The 16204-nt window shown below is 38.0% G+C and overlaps 1 protein-coding gene across 2 annotated transcripts in view; it reads left to right on the top strand.

Moving 5' to 3' along the window:
* The window catches only part of HMGCLL1 (3-hydroxy-3-methylglutaryl-CoA lyase like 1), a 97254-nt gene that overhangs the window by 12718 nt on the left and 68332 nt on the right, over positions 1-16204 (top strand). For both annotated transcript variants that reach the window (XM_075923634.2, XM_075923632.2), the window contains exons 2-4: positions 3076-3153; positions 5365-5472; positions 14005-14100. In XM_075923634.2, coding sequence (XP_075779749.1) covers positions 3076-3153; positions 5365-5472; positions 14005-14100 — 282 coding nt within the window. The remainder of the gene's footprint in view (positions 1-3075; positions 3154-5364; positions 5473-14004; positions 14101-16204) is intronic.

Below are 16204 nucleotides of genomic sequence, written 5' to 3'. Positions count from 1 at the left end.
TTTAATAGGCAGGAAGCATTTCAGTGGGAAGCTGCAAGATGTTTCTAATGCTGTTTCTGGAGTTGAGTGCCTTCAAGACACGCTCCAATGCAGCTCTGAGCCTAAATGGCAAAGCTGAACCCTGTGATTGCACAAGACCACTGTCTGGAAATATAAAACATATGAAACTGGAATGTATTGCTAATGTGTAGCTGGAATGTGTTCCTTCTTACCAATTTAGTTGGCTAAATACAGTTCTAAAGATCTAAATCAGCAACAGGTTTCTATGATTTTCTGTGCCACACAGACAGCAGAAGGCCAAGGATACTGACTGATACAGCAGGGTGACTGTAATCAACAGAAAGATAAGCTTGCTGCTGAAGTCCATAAAAACCAAAGCTCATATGTTGGGGAATTCTGTGCCAGTTCTAGAGCTATTTATTTAATTTTGAGGTTTATTATTTGATTTGTTTATTATTAAGGTTATTTGAAGAGGATTATAATGCTATGATTAAGGCTTAGTTAAAACCTCTATTCTCAAGCTATTTATAACTTGGAGAAAAAATGTTACTCAGCAGAAATTTGGCATACTGTGTCTCAGGGTGGGTAGTAAGTTCTTTTCTCTCTCTAAAATTTGCAAAACAACAACAACAACTCTGGCTGCTTTCTGTGCTTCATATGGCTACCACAGAACTTTTGTCATTTCCACTCTTCCTTTATCCTCTCGAATGGTTGACCCAATGTCTAGAAGAAAGTGGTCTGGGGCTACTGGTCTGAGTTCTGTAGAAGTTTTGCCATAGTAGGATATGGATTTACTCCATATAATAAGAAAAATATGGCAACCAAGTTTTATTAACATTTGTATGCACTAAATGTAAAGTTCAGTTAATTTAATTCATTTTAGCTCTTATTTTCAACCATAGTCACATTTTTTTCATAGCACAACTGTGGCATTTGTCATATAACAACAATTACCTGGTAATCATGAAAATACCGAGATATATGCACTTAGTGCTGAAGACTTGCTGTATTTGTGAAAAGATTTTTTTAAAGAAAAACAATATGCAGCAGATGTGAAAGTTTTACCTTCAAATTTAAATAGGTTTATATTCTCAGTGAGTGTGGGCTCAGCACAGGCCAACAAAGTTTAGCTTACCAGATGTTCTACTTGATCTCATGATGCTATACAGATGTTTTCTGTTTTTTTACAGTGCTCAGATAAATGTACACTAAATGCACTGATTTCTTTATTGTACTTTTGTATGATTGTGTACATTACCACAGTGAATTTAATTCAATCTGTAGGCCACACATGCACACAGAATTCACTAAAGTCAGTGAGAGACAATATGATGATTCTATAAAAGTATATTACTATGCTACTTGGCCCCTTTTCAATACTGCACTGGAAAACAGACGTTCTCCAGCCACTATGTTGACACTGCAGTTATAATGCTAATAAGACTAGGTTGAAAGATGGGTTTTACTTCTAGTTTGAATGCTGTGAAGTTAGGGGCTGTTTTCCATTCTTTGCAAGAGCGATTTCTCAAGTCTAGAGCTGGTTTCTGTGAAAGCTATGTCTTCTATATTCATAAGACTCCTGTTTGTGCACAGTTCCATTGTTCTAGTTTAGCAGAACTTAGTAGTCATGGGAGGTCATGGATGGAGCAGCATTCTCTCAGGTAGCAAGAATTAATCCATAGTGGGCTTTAATTGTTGAAACGAAGACACTGAATTGGACTGTATTGAGTGCAATGCAGAGAGCACAGTGTCTTCCATAGCTCTTGACAGTACCACGTGCTTTCACTCTGTCCCTGCCGCAAAATGGGTCTTTAGTAATATGCCCACGTTTAACCATGTGAGTTGTTTTTAAAGACATACAACTTCCTTCACGACTCTAAAACCATTTCAAAGTGTCCCTGTGAATATTTAATTACATAGGGTCTTAACTACAATAGCTTCCCACCTGCCTGGTTTATTCAATAACAGACCAACCAAATAACAAAAAAGGGAAATTTAATTTCCCGACACCTGCTTTTGCTCTCCATTCTCCTTGCTTCCCCTTCTACTCCTTGCACTCTTCTTTGACTTTTGACCGTATTGCTGCCTTCCTCTCCTCTTCCCACCTCAACTTTCCACCTGTTTTTAATCCACTTGTACACTTGTAAACTTTTTCTTCTTATCTGGCATGTACATTCCCTATTCTCTTTTAAATCCTTTTGAAAAGCTACTTATTCCAGCATGTCATACTTCTGTCTCATCATTAAAGCCAAGACTTAGTCATGGATATTATTAGTAAAAGTTATGGGCAGATCTCAGGAAATAAACAAAAACTCATGGCCTCTGACTTGTCCATGACTTTTTCCAAAAATACCCCATACTAAATCTTAGATGCTGCCTGGGGGGAAGGGATGGCACTCCTGCATACACTGTTGCTCTGCGGGATTGCTCTGAGCGCCTCCGGCACCACTGTTGGTGCTGCTCCTGAACAACCCTAGCAGCAGCCTGTGCATTGACCCAGACACTGCAGTTGCACAGGAGGTCCTGAAATCAGCTGTACTGACCACTGCGGAAGTCACAGAAGTTCTGGAAAGTCACGGAAACTGTGACCTCCACAAAAGACTTGAGGAAAGACTGTGAAATAAACTCTTCACCTCCCTTGATTTGTGTGTCTGATGTATGGCTCAATCTTGTAAACATTTACAAAACAAGTAACTGTTCAATTGGGTTCACATACATAAATGATTGCAGGACTGGGCCATTAGTTCATATGTTTTTTGACACTGGAAATATGTCTTGTTCCATAAAACACAATGTTCATTTAAATTAATAAATTATGTTTAATTATACTACTACTACAAAAAATTAATGACAATAAATGACCTTGATAGAGCATGGGAAACATATGCAAATGAGCTCTACTCTTTTGCATCTTCTACCATCCAAACACTTGGTCCTACAGATTTTTTAAAGGTGTCCTGCAGGCATGTTTCTTTTGCAGCTGACAAATGGACTTCATACCCAGGTTTATGAGAATAATAAAACTGTCAAATGTGTATTTTTCTTTATTAGTGAATACATCATCTTGTATTTCAGGAATTCCAAATAGCTGGACTTCCTGACTATGTTAAAATTGTAGAAGTTGGGCCAAGAGATGGATTACAAAATGAAGAGGTAATTTATTTCACTATCCACTTTTGCACTGTGACAGGTTTCAAGGGGGTAGCTGTGCTCGTCTGTTTCAACAAAAACAAGTCCTGTGGCACCTTAAAGGCTAATGAATGTATTTGGGCATAAGCTTTCGTCAGCTGGAATCCACTTCATCAGATGCATGAAGTGGAAACTTCAGGCTAGTAGGGATATATGGGAGTGTTACATTACTATGCAGAGGACCAGTGCTAACGAGGTCAGTTCAGTCAAGGTAGATGTGTCTGTTCCCAACAGTTGATGAGAAGGTAAAAAATGACTTTTTGTAGTGAGCTAGCCAATCACAGACTCTATTCAGATGCATTCTGATAATATCAAGTTTGCATACGAGTTCCAGCTTTGCAGTTTCATGCTGAAGTCTGTGTCTGAAGTTTTTTAGCTCAAGTATGGCAACTTTCAAGTCTGTTATTCAGTACCCAAGGAGATTGAAGTGCTCTCCTACTGGGTTTTTTTTCCTATCTGGTACCCAAGATCCATAAACCTTGGAATCCTGGATGACCCATCATCTCAGGCATTGGCACTCTTACAGCAGGGTAGAGACTGAGGGTGGCTAACTCCCTACAAAAAGTAATTTCCCCCCTTTTGGTATTTACAGTTTCTCATCAATTGTTGGGAATAGGACACATCCACCTTGGTTGAACTTGATTGAACTTGATTGAACTGACTGCCTGTCCACAGATATCCACCTCATATCCACAGATAGTGGAGTGGATACCGACACAGGGCTGCCAGGCAAGTCCCTGCACTTTGGCAGGGAAAGGATGTGAGAAGCAGTGTCCTAAATGTCCCTGTAACAGGGGTTGAGTGCCAGCCCTGCCTGCCCTCCCCCACTCCAGTCTAGTGAGAACTGACCTGTTGAGCTCCAGTGTGCTGCCTGCCTCTTCCATGCACTACCCTGTCCCCCTTTTTGTTCATCTGTGCTCCCTCTCCTCTCCTCTCCTCTCCTCTCCTCTCCTCTCCTCTCCTCTCCTCTTTTCCCTCCAGATTTGTTGTGCAGATTGTGGATCAGATGAGTTGAGACTGGCAGATGCGGATTGGATGCATTTCCATATTTTTGTATCCATGCAGGGCTTTACTCGCTGTCACTGGTCCTCTGCATAGAAATATAGCACTCCCCTTTGCATACCTGCCAAACTGAAGTTTTCCTTTCAAGCATCTGACAAAGTGGCTTCCAGCCCATGGAAGCTTATGTCCAAATAAATGTATTAGTCTTTAAGGTGCTACAGAACTCTTTGTTTACACTTTTGCATTGTTTCATGTGGATATTTATCATGATGTACAACTTACATGTCATAATTTTAACATTTTTCACCAATATAATTGGCTATTAAATTAGATATTTAAAATAGTAAGCTATGACTATTATGCCTTGTTGTGCCGATATATACTTTTTATATTTATAGTTTTATTATTACATAATTTCCTATCATTTATTACGTCTGTCAGAACCTAGATTAAAAACTCTTGTTCTGGAAAATGCCTAGACCTCTGTGGGGCTAATCTCTGATCAGTGCCCTTAAATGCTACATCAGTAAATAAGACTTTAACATCCTGCCCGAGGAACAGCCTGTTAGAAAAGAAAAATAACTTGCCATAAACCGTGCAAGATTTTTTGTTTCTATCATCCATCTGAAGACTGGGATGGGAACTGGATGGTGGCTTAATGTAGTGAGAATAAATCTGGTCCATGTAAAATTGGACCCAAACACTATGATTCCCAATCATAGCCCAGAAAAGATCATTCCACAGACAGCAGATTCATGTACCTCACCATGGCTAGAGTATTAATATGACAATGGGAACATTAATTACCATAGGTTTTTTTGCTTTCTTCCTCAAAGAAGACAAGTCTGTATATAGTCCCTTCCTGGGTCCCTTCTCATCAGTGGAGACACGTCATCCCCATCCCTGCCTATAGCATCTGCGTATAGCTTTCTCATGAATGGCTTTGTGAGACTCCTGGGAAGGAGTGGAAAATGTAGTGGGTGCACATACTCTGCTTTCTGGTCCATTACGTGTTTGCTGCCCACTGACTGCACACAAGGGGAAGAGTGTCTGGTCATGCTTAACTACTTTAAATAAAGCATGGATGCTTATTTTGTACTGTGGACATTTTATTTGCAAAAGGTACTTATTATATGACAGATTTTTTCTGATGTAATGCTTTCATATCCTTAGGTCAAAGTTCCAACAGATATCAAAATTGAGTTAATCAGTCGACTTTCCAAAGCAGGCTTGACTGTAATAGAAGCAACCAGCTTTGTTTCTTCAAAGTGGGTACCTCAGGTAGGTAAAATGTGCAGTTTATTTCAGTTTAAGTGCCATATGATTCAGAAATGATATTAATTATCAGAAGAGCCAAAGCAGTTGAGTTTTCTCACACCCTAGCTCATAATTACATATAAGAAGGTACAACAAGCTCATCTACTGTGTTTTGGGCCGCCGTGAGATCCCTTCTATAGTTCTAAAGCTTTACATTCCACCTGATCCATAGGGAATTTCAGATCAATGTTTGAAAGCTATTTAGATAGCTAAAGAAGTAGTTACCTTTAAAAAATCTGGCCCTTCCTGACTGGCGTGCAGGGCAAATTCCAATGAATCATGCTGAGATCTTTTAAAACAGACAATTGTTTTTCTCAGATGGAACAGTTAGGCTCCAGAGCTACAGATCCATTGGTATCATTATAGATGTTTGGTATCTGTATTGGGCCTTATGTAGGTTATTCAACCACAATTATAATATGTATGTCATATGCTACTTTTGCTATGTACCAGCAACACTTAAAATCTGGGCCTTATTAACGTTTCAATTCCAAAATTCCATTTGACTTCAATGGATGCTGGATTTTGCCAAAGTTTTGATATTGTAGATCTTAGGTACTGAGTACCTTCTAAAAGGTGCTAAGCATCCTCTCATTGTAATTGTTTGCTGTTTGCAGGTAAAGCTGAAGAAAATCAATGATGATTTATATTTCTTAAATTTATTTACAGAAACTTATTTACACACACAAAATACAGGCACATTTGAATTTATAATTTCTGGGTTTAATTATTCTGATTGCATTCATATTAGGGATGGAATAGGATAACCATTTACACAGTTAACTGATAAGCCTGGGATTATCAGTTACCATGAATGGTTACATGCAGACTTCTGCCCCACTCCAAGGGAGCCGGCTGCTACCCCACTCTGCTGGCTCTGTATTTGAGCCCACAGCATGGAGCAGCAGCCAGATCCCTGGGAGTGAGATGGAAGCCAAGAGCCAGTATGTGCCAGGAGCTGGTGTGTATGGTTCCTGGGAAGTTGGCTGCCGCCCCACAATGGAGATGAATGTAATCGTGTAACCACTGACATTTTCAGCGATTATACCATTACCTCTATTACCCACTTTTTAACATCCCTAATTCACATGTCAAGTAATTACATGTACAATTGTATCTAGAGATTTGTGAATACACTCACCTATTTAACACATGCAGTTCCAGTCATTCCATATAGAAATACACTTCTATTTGTGTATCTGTGATTGTTTGATTGTTCATAGAAAGCAGGCCTTGTTTGTAATTGTTTGTGCTTATGTAAATTAAAAACATGTATAGGCATATCAAGCATTCTTTAAAATTTTCTAAGTCTAAAATATTCAATATTATTATTTTAATTAACCTTTATTTCATTCTACAAATTTAAACAGAACAGAAATAATATTGCAGTTAGATCAACAGTTATCATCCATGCAAATAGAATGTAATGAAGGACAGTACACAGAGCATTGCAACCAGAGATATTTTACATTGCACTAGAATTATGCATACTTGAAAACTATCCAAGTGAAAAAGAGAGGATTGTAAATTTTGACTTTTTTTTCCTGCATATTCTCTGTTAAAATGTGTGCAGAATATTTCCCATTCAATTTTTGCATGGCCATTAAGAAAGCACTGTAGGGGAGTTGAAAGGAGTAAGTATTCCTTTCTGCCTTGTAAGGCCATGTACGGGCTATCCACATCACAGCTGTGAGCATGCCAGGAAGTGCCGGGGCTGCATACCAGGTACTGCTACCTTCAGGGGTACTCGAGAGAAGTCTGGTGGGTATTTCAACACAACTGAAATTTGGAGAAAACTGAATTTTTGTTTTAAGTTTTGGAGTGCTTTATTATTTTTGTACTTTTTATGCTCAAAAATTTCATTGCCTGCCCAGCCATGATTAAGTTGTTTAAACAAATGTGTTGCAAGGGTAGAAACAAATGTTGTATGTCTGAAAACTGTAGATACTGGGGGTACTTACAATTTTTTTTAAAAGGGGTACTTTATAAAATAAGGTTGAGAAATACTGTTGTACCCTCTGCAGGGGTGTCACAAATTATCTCCTCCATGTCAGAACAGCAGGAGAGCCCAGAGGATATTGGAATAATCAGGCCTTGATCAGGCCACTGCGATGGGTTCTTCTGGGTAGCCAGCCAGTTACACATCTAGCCCAAGTTTGGAGTACACTTTCTTAATTATTCACATTGAAAACTCATATGGTAATTCACCATGCACTGTTACATCACACAGTGGTGGTTGCAATATCAGACAATAATGTAAGGTTTTAATGTTAGCCTGCAGCCTAAGGCAAACATAGGTCTATTTCTTTTTCTAGTCTGTGTTTAATTCTTTCCTTTTCCCATGAGGCCTTTAGAAAAGCAAATTTAGTTCAGACTTGTCAGATTCAGAAAAGAGGACAATTCCTTCTTATCTCAAACTCAAGTCTGAATATTTTCTTTTAATAGCTTATGTGATGTTTAAAATAGTTTTGGTTTAAGTGATAAGGTTGTATTGCTTGGAGATGGAGTACAGTCTTGATTATGTCTTTTTTTTCCCCTCCCCTTTCTTTTTTTCTTCTCATAGGTCATGGGAATAGAACTCCCGGTTATGTTTAGATCACTCATTCACTTATTTCTTTTTTTAGTATTTTAAAGCTCTTTTATGGTTTCCCTTCTACTGTTTTCTTTGGCATAGAATTTATGACTGAAAAAAAGTCAAAAGAAAAAGTTCCACAGTAGCAAGGTGCCATATAAAACAGGATCTCATACGTATAATGTAAATGGCCAGAAATGTTAAATACTTGCCATTAAAAAGCATATTGTAAAATTTTTATTAACAATTTAAATGCAATAATATGAAGCTTTTGGTAAAATAAGATTCTGCTTACAGGGGAAAAAGCAAGGGGACAAATTTAACATAGGAAAATGTATTTGGAATATTTGGAATTGTGTATATTTTTACACACAGTGTCATTTCATTTTGTTTAAAAATATTTTAAATCATATGATTTTTGAAGTGTGGAATTAGTTCCATCATTTATCATTAATCATTTGACTTCAAAAGTTCTGAAAAATGAAGATGTTTTTATTTAATTAAGGATGAAAGCTTGTTCTTAAAGCAACAAGATATGATCAAGTGTGTTTTTAGGTGATTATTGGATATGTTAGATTCTTTTATTGATTGAGTTCTTGGAGAAGCTATTATAAAAATATATGGCCTAGCACCAATGTTCAGTTCCTACCATGGGATAAATTATGGGCATGGGTACATTTTAATGATATGTCTATTAAACACTTGGAACCTTATATCTACTTCTGCAAAGTTATATATTTGAGATCGAATTTGAGGATTCTGTTGTTGCAAAGATATATATTTAGGGCTAAATTTGAAGACGCTGTTGCTGCATGTGTTTGCCCCAAATTTTTGAGTTAATATTTTCCCAACAGGAAACCAGAAACATGTGTCTGTTGGCTTATATATTATTTTCATCACCAAAACAAAATTTGGTGAAGTTAATGAGGTACAACAACTGAGTTTTGAGAAGATGTTGTAGGGACTAATGATTGTGCTTCATTAATCATTAGTGGCTTAAAGTTGGATCTGTGCATTCATGTTAGGGATGCTAAATATCGGTTAATTGAATAGTTGATTAACCTCATGAATTCTTATCAGTTACCTGACTATTCTATAGTTCCCGGGGGTGGGGCCAGTAGCCGGTGCGCTCCAGTCCCACTCCTGAGGGACTCCCTGCCACCCCATGCTGCTGTCTCTGTATCAGAGGCAGCAGTGTGGGTTGCCAGGTGAGAGCCGGTCTGTGAGGGGAGCCAGTTTAAAAACCATGGACAGGCTGCCTGTCGCCCCATGCTGCTGTCTCTTTTACAGCCATGCAGCAACCCCTGTCTAGGGGAGTAGGTCTGAGCTCCCAGGGCAGCGCAAGCCAGGACTGAGTTGGGCTGCTAAAAAATTTACGGGTGGAGGGGGAGAGAAGTGAGTGTAGTTTATAGCATTAACTGATAAGCTTTTGTTTATTGGTTAATTGTCTATACTATTACATCCCTAATTCATGTCACTTGCTCTGTAGGGTGCCATTAGCCTTGATTTTGCCTTAGAACTTAGTGAAATTGTGAAATATCTTATCCATGAAAGTTTCCATGCAGATTGGATTTATTTAAATTTAGTTTAGTAATTTTGTATTAAATTACCATGGATTTAACTCCGGCTTCTACAGTTTCAAGTTCAATAGAGTGCATATTATCTCTGGTACTTATCTCAAATTTGGAGACACTAGGAATATGTGAAGTCCAGGGATAGTGACCACAGATAATCACAATTACAGTACTAGGTTTTATGTACACCACAAGTTTAACCAAAGCAAGAAGTAAAGTTACAAATATCCATGTGTATATAAATCCTACAAAAACCTATGCGATGATTAAGACTGTAGTCATACTCACATCCTCTAAGATATTTTAGGGTATGGTGTAGGAATGTGAATGGGTAACCAGTTAACGGTTATCCAATTCACCGTTACCAGGTAAGTAGCTAGGGCTGAAGCTGGGACTGGGAGCCGGCAGCCAGGTGCAGCCTCATTGAGGGGCACAGTCAGCCCCTGTGCTGGGGTGGAATTTGGAAGCTGGCAGCAGTCCCAACAAGAGGGCTAGGAATCAGAAGAGCCAGCAGCAGCCCCAGCTACTGCTTGGGGCTGGGAGCAGGTGTTCCGCGTGTTGAGGGGCTGGAACCATGAAATCCCATTAGTCAGTTAACCAGTTAAACGTTAACTGATTAACTTGGATTTTACATCCCTAGCATAGTGGCTGTCTCAGTAGATGATCATCAATAGAGGAAGGGTTCCAGCTGAGGTTTCCTGTGGAGTAATTTGTTAGGATGGTCTCTTGGGTCCTTCCTCATTTTCCATACTTGAGAACCTCTTTTATCTTTTTGGTCTAACTACACCTAACACCTTATTCATATGCATGAAGCTTTCAACCCCCTTTTCTTTATTCATACTTCAGTAACCCATGAATTTTGGGGAACCCCATTTTTTCATAGGGGTTGTTCTTGGTTCCCCTTATGATCATCTATATGCAACATGTACCCTTGAATGAGAACAGGACTTTTCGTGATGTTACAATTTGGTGTGAGGCTTTCATCTGAAACACTGTAATGCCCAGTAACTCCCCCCTCCCACAATAAAATGTGAGATGGCACAATCCTTGAGCATCATGAACAGCTAGTGTACCTTGGGGACACATTAGATCAAATGCTGATGTTCTAAGAATACATCAAGAATCTGAAAAAGAAAGAGAAGTCCAGGAATTGAGTACTCTAGAAACTACCCAACTCAAAATGGGTTGCTGACTCCAAAAAACTGTAAGCAACCCAGTCTTGCTCAGTTAGTCTACTGCAGAGTACTGCACCCCAGTATAGTCACACTCAAGCTATGCTCCTGAAATTGTTACTGAACTTAATCTTGTAAGATCATCTCAGGGACTTTGATTCTGACTCCCATACTGTTGTGCTGTCCCACAAGGACCTCACTCTCATCAGTGAATCAGGTTGTCTTTAGTAAAATGGAAAGACAAAAAAAAATGCCTCATCAAAGACACTCGCCACATGGACATAAGATACAACCCAAGAGGCTGAAGGCCAGAAAGAGCTTTACCTCTGAATAATCCTGACCACAAAATTTTACTGTAGAAGGTTAAAAAGTAATAAAATGACAGGAAATGCCATTGGTCTTGGACAACCTGGTTCCTTCAAAACAACTCTTTCTAGGTTCTGAGCTCAAATGGAAACACTGGTGGTCTTAATTGAATGAGAGTTGGAATGGCAAAGACTAGTGAGAGTGTGACCAAATGGGAGTTGAAGAAAGAACCCAAATGTGAATAAAAGCTTCAGAGGGATAGCTGAGTTAGTCTGTAACTGGAAAAACTTAAACAAGAACGAATAGTCTAGTACCATCTTAAAGACTAACAAAATATATAGATGGTATCATGAGCTTTCATGGGCACAACCCACTTCTTTGTGCCTATGAAAGCTCATGATACCATTTACATGTTTTGTTAGTCTTTAAGGTGCTGCAAGACTATTCATTGTTTTTTAAGTTTTTCCAATTGTGAATGTAGAGTGTTTAGGCTACAGTTCTAATGATGCATTGCCCTCTGTCAACATACTGTAGTGATAATATTGGGGTACAATGTCCCACAATGTCATATCTGATCATTCCAGATCTTGATTGCAGTTTGGAGTAAAAAAACTAAGATTTTTTTAAAGATTATTGTTAGAGAAATAAAGGAATACTGTAAATTATTTTAGGCTCAATTTTTGTCACACTTTAAATGAGCTATAATAACCACTGTCATTCACAAAAATAATGTTTATGCTATAGTAATTGTCTACCAAATACTACTGCCACTATTTGTTACCCTTTCTAATGGATGCTGTAAAAGCAAGAAATTAAAAACAGACATATTAAGTTTTCCATTCCTAACATTAGGGGGGAAATGTTTTCCAAATGGAAAAAAGATCAAAATGGTGAAGACGTGCTCCAGATTGTTGAGATTCAAATTGAAAAATGCAGGCTAATTTTATTTTTTCCTCACACTTCTAACCACTCTGGTTCCCACTGTAGAACTTGGCTTGCTACGATTAAGTGACTTGCCAGTAGAGCAGGGTGGAGTAAGGTATTCTATTTCATGGGGGATTTCAATACAGGTATTTTAAAATTTGTTCTCATTTTTATTTGAAAGAGAAAAACAAAATTTTTGAATTCTCCATGAAACGGAATGGAGCCCTGGCTCTAGGTTGGTCTACTTAGTAGTCTGCCTCAGTACCTAGATTTTGAAAGCCCTTTATTCCCTTTATTCAAAGCAGTATGAATGGTTGGCTATCCTGAAACCATGGATCATGGAAGTCCAGGTCCCCAGCAGTCATTCAGATGGGCTGCCAAGGACCAGGGCAGGCAATCTGTCAGGGAAAACAGCATATTTCTGTCATAACTCTGCCTGCCTTCTGTTAGAACTTTGTCAAAATTAGAACCGTATGTACAAAATGTTTACCTTTTGACAAATGAGCAAATACTAATGAAAAAAGCCTTCTGGCATAATTTTTCTGACTAATTCTAATTGCAATACACTGGGTCAGTAGCAGAGCTAGACTAAGTATTCAGCAACTGCTGTGTGCCATTATTGAACTTAGATTACTAAAAGTCATCTTTCTCTCATAGCATTTGGGCGGGCTTGCTATGAATACTGGCATGGAGGATAGAAAGGGTAATGTAATGAATGTAGGTAAAACAATGGTTTGTTCATTAAGGGAGTAAATTCTGTCTTTAGATTCTCTCATTAGACTTTTGTCAGCTGGAATTATACTTTAGCATCTGAGACCAGAATTTGGCCCAATGTATACCAAAATGTTTTATGTAGATTCTTACTAATATCATTTATTATTTTCATCACAAACATGGATATTAGTCATCAGTCAACAGAATAGTTTCTTGTTTTGAGCCTTTTTTCTACAAATTAGAAACTACAAATGAATCATTGCAAGTATTTGATTGTAAACCTACTAAGCGTTAGGTCTGTCCAAGATGACCTTTCCTCTCCCCTGATTCTGAGGTTGACCAGGGGCTAAATCCAGGCCTCTGTATAATTTAGAACAATATATATGCTGTTCCAAGTCACACTGAACAGTTCTGTTGTGCTTCCATTTGCTTTTGGCTTGCCCAGAAACACCTTTTATATGGGGCAAAAGAAAGAAAAAGTGCAGTAAAGTCAATTGTACAGCTTTATTCTACTCAGGGAATTCCTTCCTTTTGTATGACAATAAGATCTTTGTTCCTTAAATTTCATCTGCTGCTGCACCTTGTCTATACCTGACATTGTAATCCTCTGTTTATGAAAGCAGAATAATTTACATTGATCTAATATGGGGAAGATTAATGCATGTGGAAAATGCAGGAAAAATTTAAACCCGCAGACAGATAGTTTTACTAAGGCATTCAGCAGGAGAAAGGTGAGAGGTTAACATTTATATATTAGTTTGAAATTATATTCTCTCTTGTAGTATTTGTGCTAATTCTATATAATTAAGTAGCATTTTTCATAAATATAATGAACTCTAAATTACATGGCACCCCATCATCAATGTCTCTCTTAAAGCTTTGCTTCCTTATTTGAATGAATATATTTTCTGTCTTATCAAAATAGGAACGAACACAGAAACTTTTATATTCCATAGAATCTTGTTATTTTTAATCAGATATATTGTGCATGCTTTTCAAGCCTCCAGGTATAAATCATACTGTTTTTCATTAAGTATATGCATAAATAAGACAAAGAGCAGTGTAATCCAGTCAATGCTCTGTTGTAGTGTATTATTTCTGCTATTATGTGACCTAATGACTAAGCAGAATTACATCCATCCTTAAATTCATATTTACCTTTTTAAAAAGAGTCATTAGATATTTGTTAATTAGCATAACTGAAAAATACATGCAAAATATTTATGTATTTAAGATGGCAGATCACACAGAAGTAATGAGAAGGATCGAGCGGCATCCTGGCGTACGATACCCTGTACTCACACCTAATCTTCAAGGTTTTCATTCTGCTGTAAGTGTATTGTTAGAGTGTGTCTTCAGTTAAGGTCTTCATGATTCAAACACTTTATACACAGTACTAAAGACTATCTATTTAATATAATTTACCCATCCTATTAGAATTAGGCTGTATTTTTTTCAGAAATAAAAAATTTAGCAAACTCACCAATTTTATAGTAACATTAAATTCCATACATTTCATTTTAGTGGTCACTATGAACCACACAGTCCTTTATAAGGTGTCATAAATATAGTGCATGGCTGAAGAAAAAACAAATATTACCTTTTATTCTTTAGCTTGTTGACACCTCAGTTGGCTGATAATTTTCATGCAAAATATTTTTCCACCAGAAAATGAAGATTCATCAAAATTGAAAGGTTTTGTGGAAATACATTGATTTTTGTCGGAATTTTCAAAAGAAATGATCTTTTTATAAGATCAAAATGTAAAGTCAAGGTGAACAGTTTCGACTTTATTAAGAAGAAATGTATCATAAAGGTCAACAATCATTTAGAATATTTCATTTTGTGAAAAATGTCAAGATCTTAAACTTTTTTTTCAGATTAGGGACTAAATGAATTTTCAGAAATTTAGAAATTCCTGTGGGATTGCAATTTCATTTTTTTTACCGACTCTGGGAGTCTATGTCCCAATCCTGCAGCACATTGGCCTGTTGAATTTATAGTTCAGCATCGGCAGAACCTGCTGGCTTCCTCTTTGAATGTGGCTGCAGATAAGCATGCTGAGAGCCATGGGATGGGATGGTGGATAGGAAAAGAAAACACAGGGCTTAGGTGACCAGGTGTAAGGCTTTACAGGAGCAGAACCCAGGGCTGAGGAGTTGACATTCCTACATGGCCATTGGTGAGACCTCTCCAAGGAGTACTGTGAAGATTAGACACAGCAAGACATACCACCCAAATGGTGAGTGATAGTAAACTTTGGCCTTCTGATCAGCCCATGCTCACTATTTAATCCCGGTATATGGCTCATGTTGAAGATGCAGGTTTGCTGTGACTCCTGACCTGACTTGCTGATTTTTGTTCTCTGAACCAAGGCTGATTCTGAACCTGAATCTTGATTCCTAATTTCAGCGTAGTAGCCATCTCTGTGACCCTGCCTGTGACCTAGTAACCTGACCCTGACCTGTGGCTCGTCTCTGATGTTGGCCTAACTCTGACTCCTCTGTTGATTGGGATCCAGTGATTATTCTGATTCTGACTTGTAGGCTACTGTATTGTGCCAAGTCAGCTAGGTCATACTGCAAGTGACTACTAGATCCTACTGCATGTGCCCTAGTTCTGTTCCAATTGGTAACAGGTCGTCCCAAAAGAAACAATATCTTTTCTCATGGAATATTGTTCTTATATCTCTCAAATGTATATTTCCTTTTTTCCCCTACTGCTCTCAGCCGTTTACTCTCCAAACACCTATCATGTTTGAACTGCCTAATAGAGACCAAGGGAACATCAATATTACAATTAAAAAATCTCAGTCTAGTCTATGACAGCTGATTTATGCTTCTATGGCTTGGTCTAAGGTGCTCTTTAATTGTAGCACTTTAAAGACTAACAAGATGCTTTATTAGATGATGAGCTTTCGTGGGCCAGACCCACTTCCTCAGATCAAATAATGGAAGAAAATAGTCACAACCATATATACCAAAGGATACAATTTAAAAAAAATGAACACACATGAAAAGGACAAATCACATTACAGTAATGTTAGTCTTTAAAGTGCTACATAGTCCTGTATTTTGTTTCAGCTACACCAGACTAACACGGCTACATCTCTATCTCTTTAATTGTAGTCATTCAGCCTTGAGCTGCAGCCTCCTATCCCAAACATCTATACATCAATTAAATAACCCCTTTGCCCAAGTCAGCATGGATTCTTCACAGGGTGTCTAATTGCAGCATAGACATACCCCAAACTATTTAGAACGAGAGGGAAAGAAAATAATGCCATCAAGAACACGGAAAAATGTCTGACCCTCTCCATCCTCCTGTAATATAAGTTGGGACTGCTTATGCACAGCTGAATTGGGACCTAACCTACAGCTTAGATTTTTTAGAAGAACAGTGTTAGGGACTGGCTTACCTTTCTCCTAAGGCTT

The sequence above is a fragment of the Pelodiscus sinensis genome, chromosome 3 (genome assembly GCF_052426305.1).
Source record: "Pelodiscus sinensis isolate ZL-2025 chromosome 3, ASM5242630v1, whole genome shotgun sequence".
Classification (NCBI taxonomy): domain Eukaryota; kingdom Metazoa; phylum Chordata; order Testudines; family Trionychidae; genus Pelodiscus; species Pelodiscus sinensis.
Note: the sequence above shows the minus strand (reverse complement) of the source record. Positions and strands in the feature narration are given on the sequence as shown.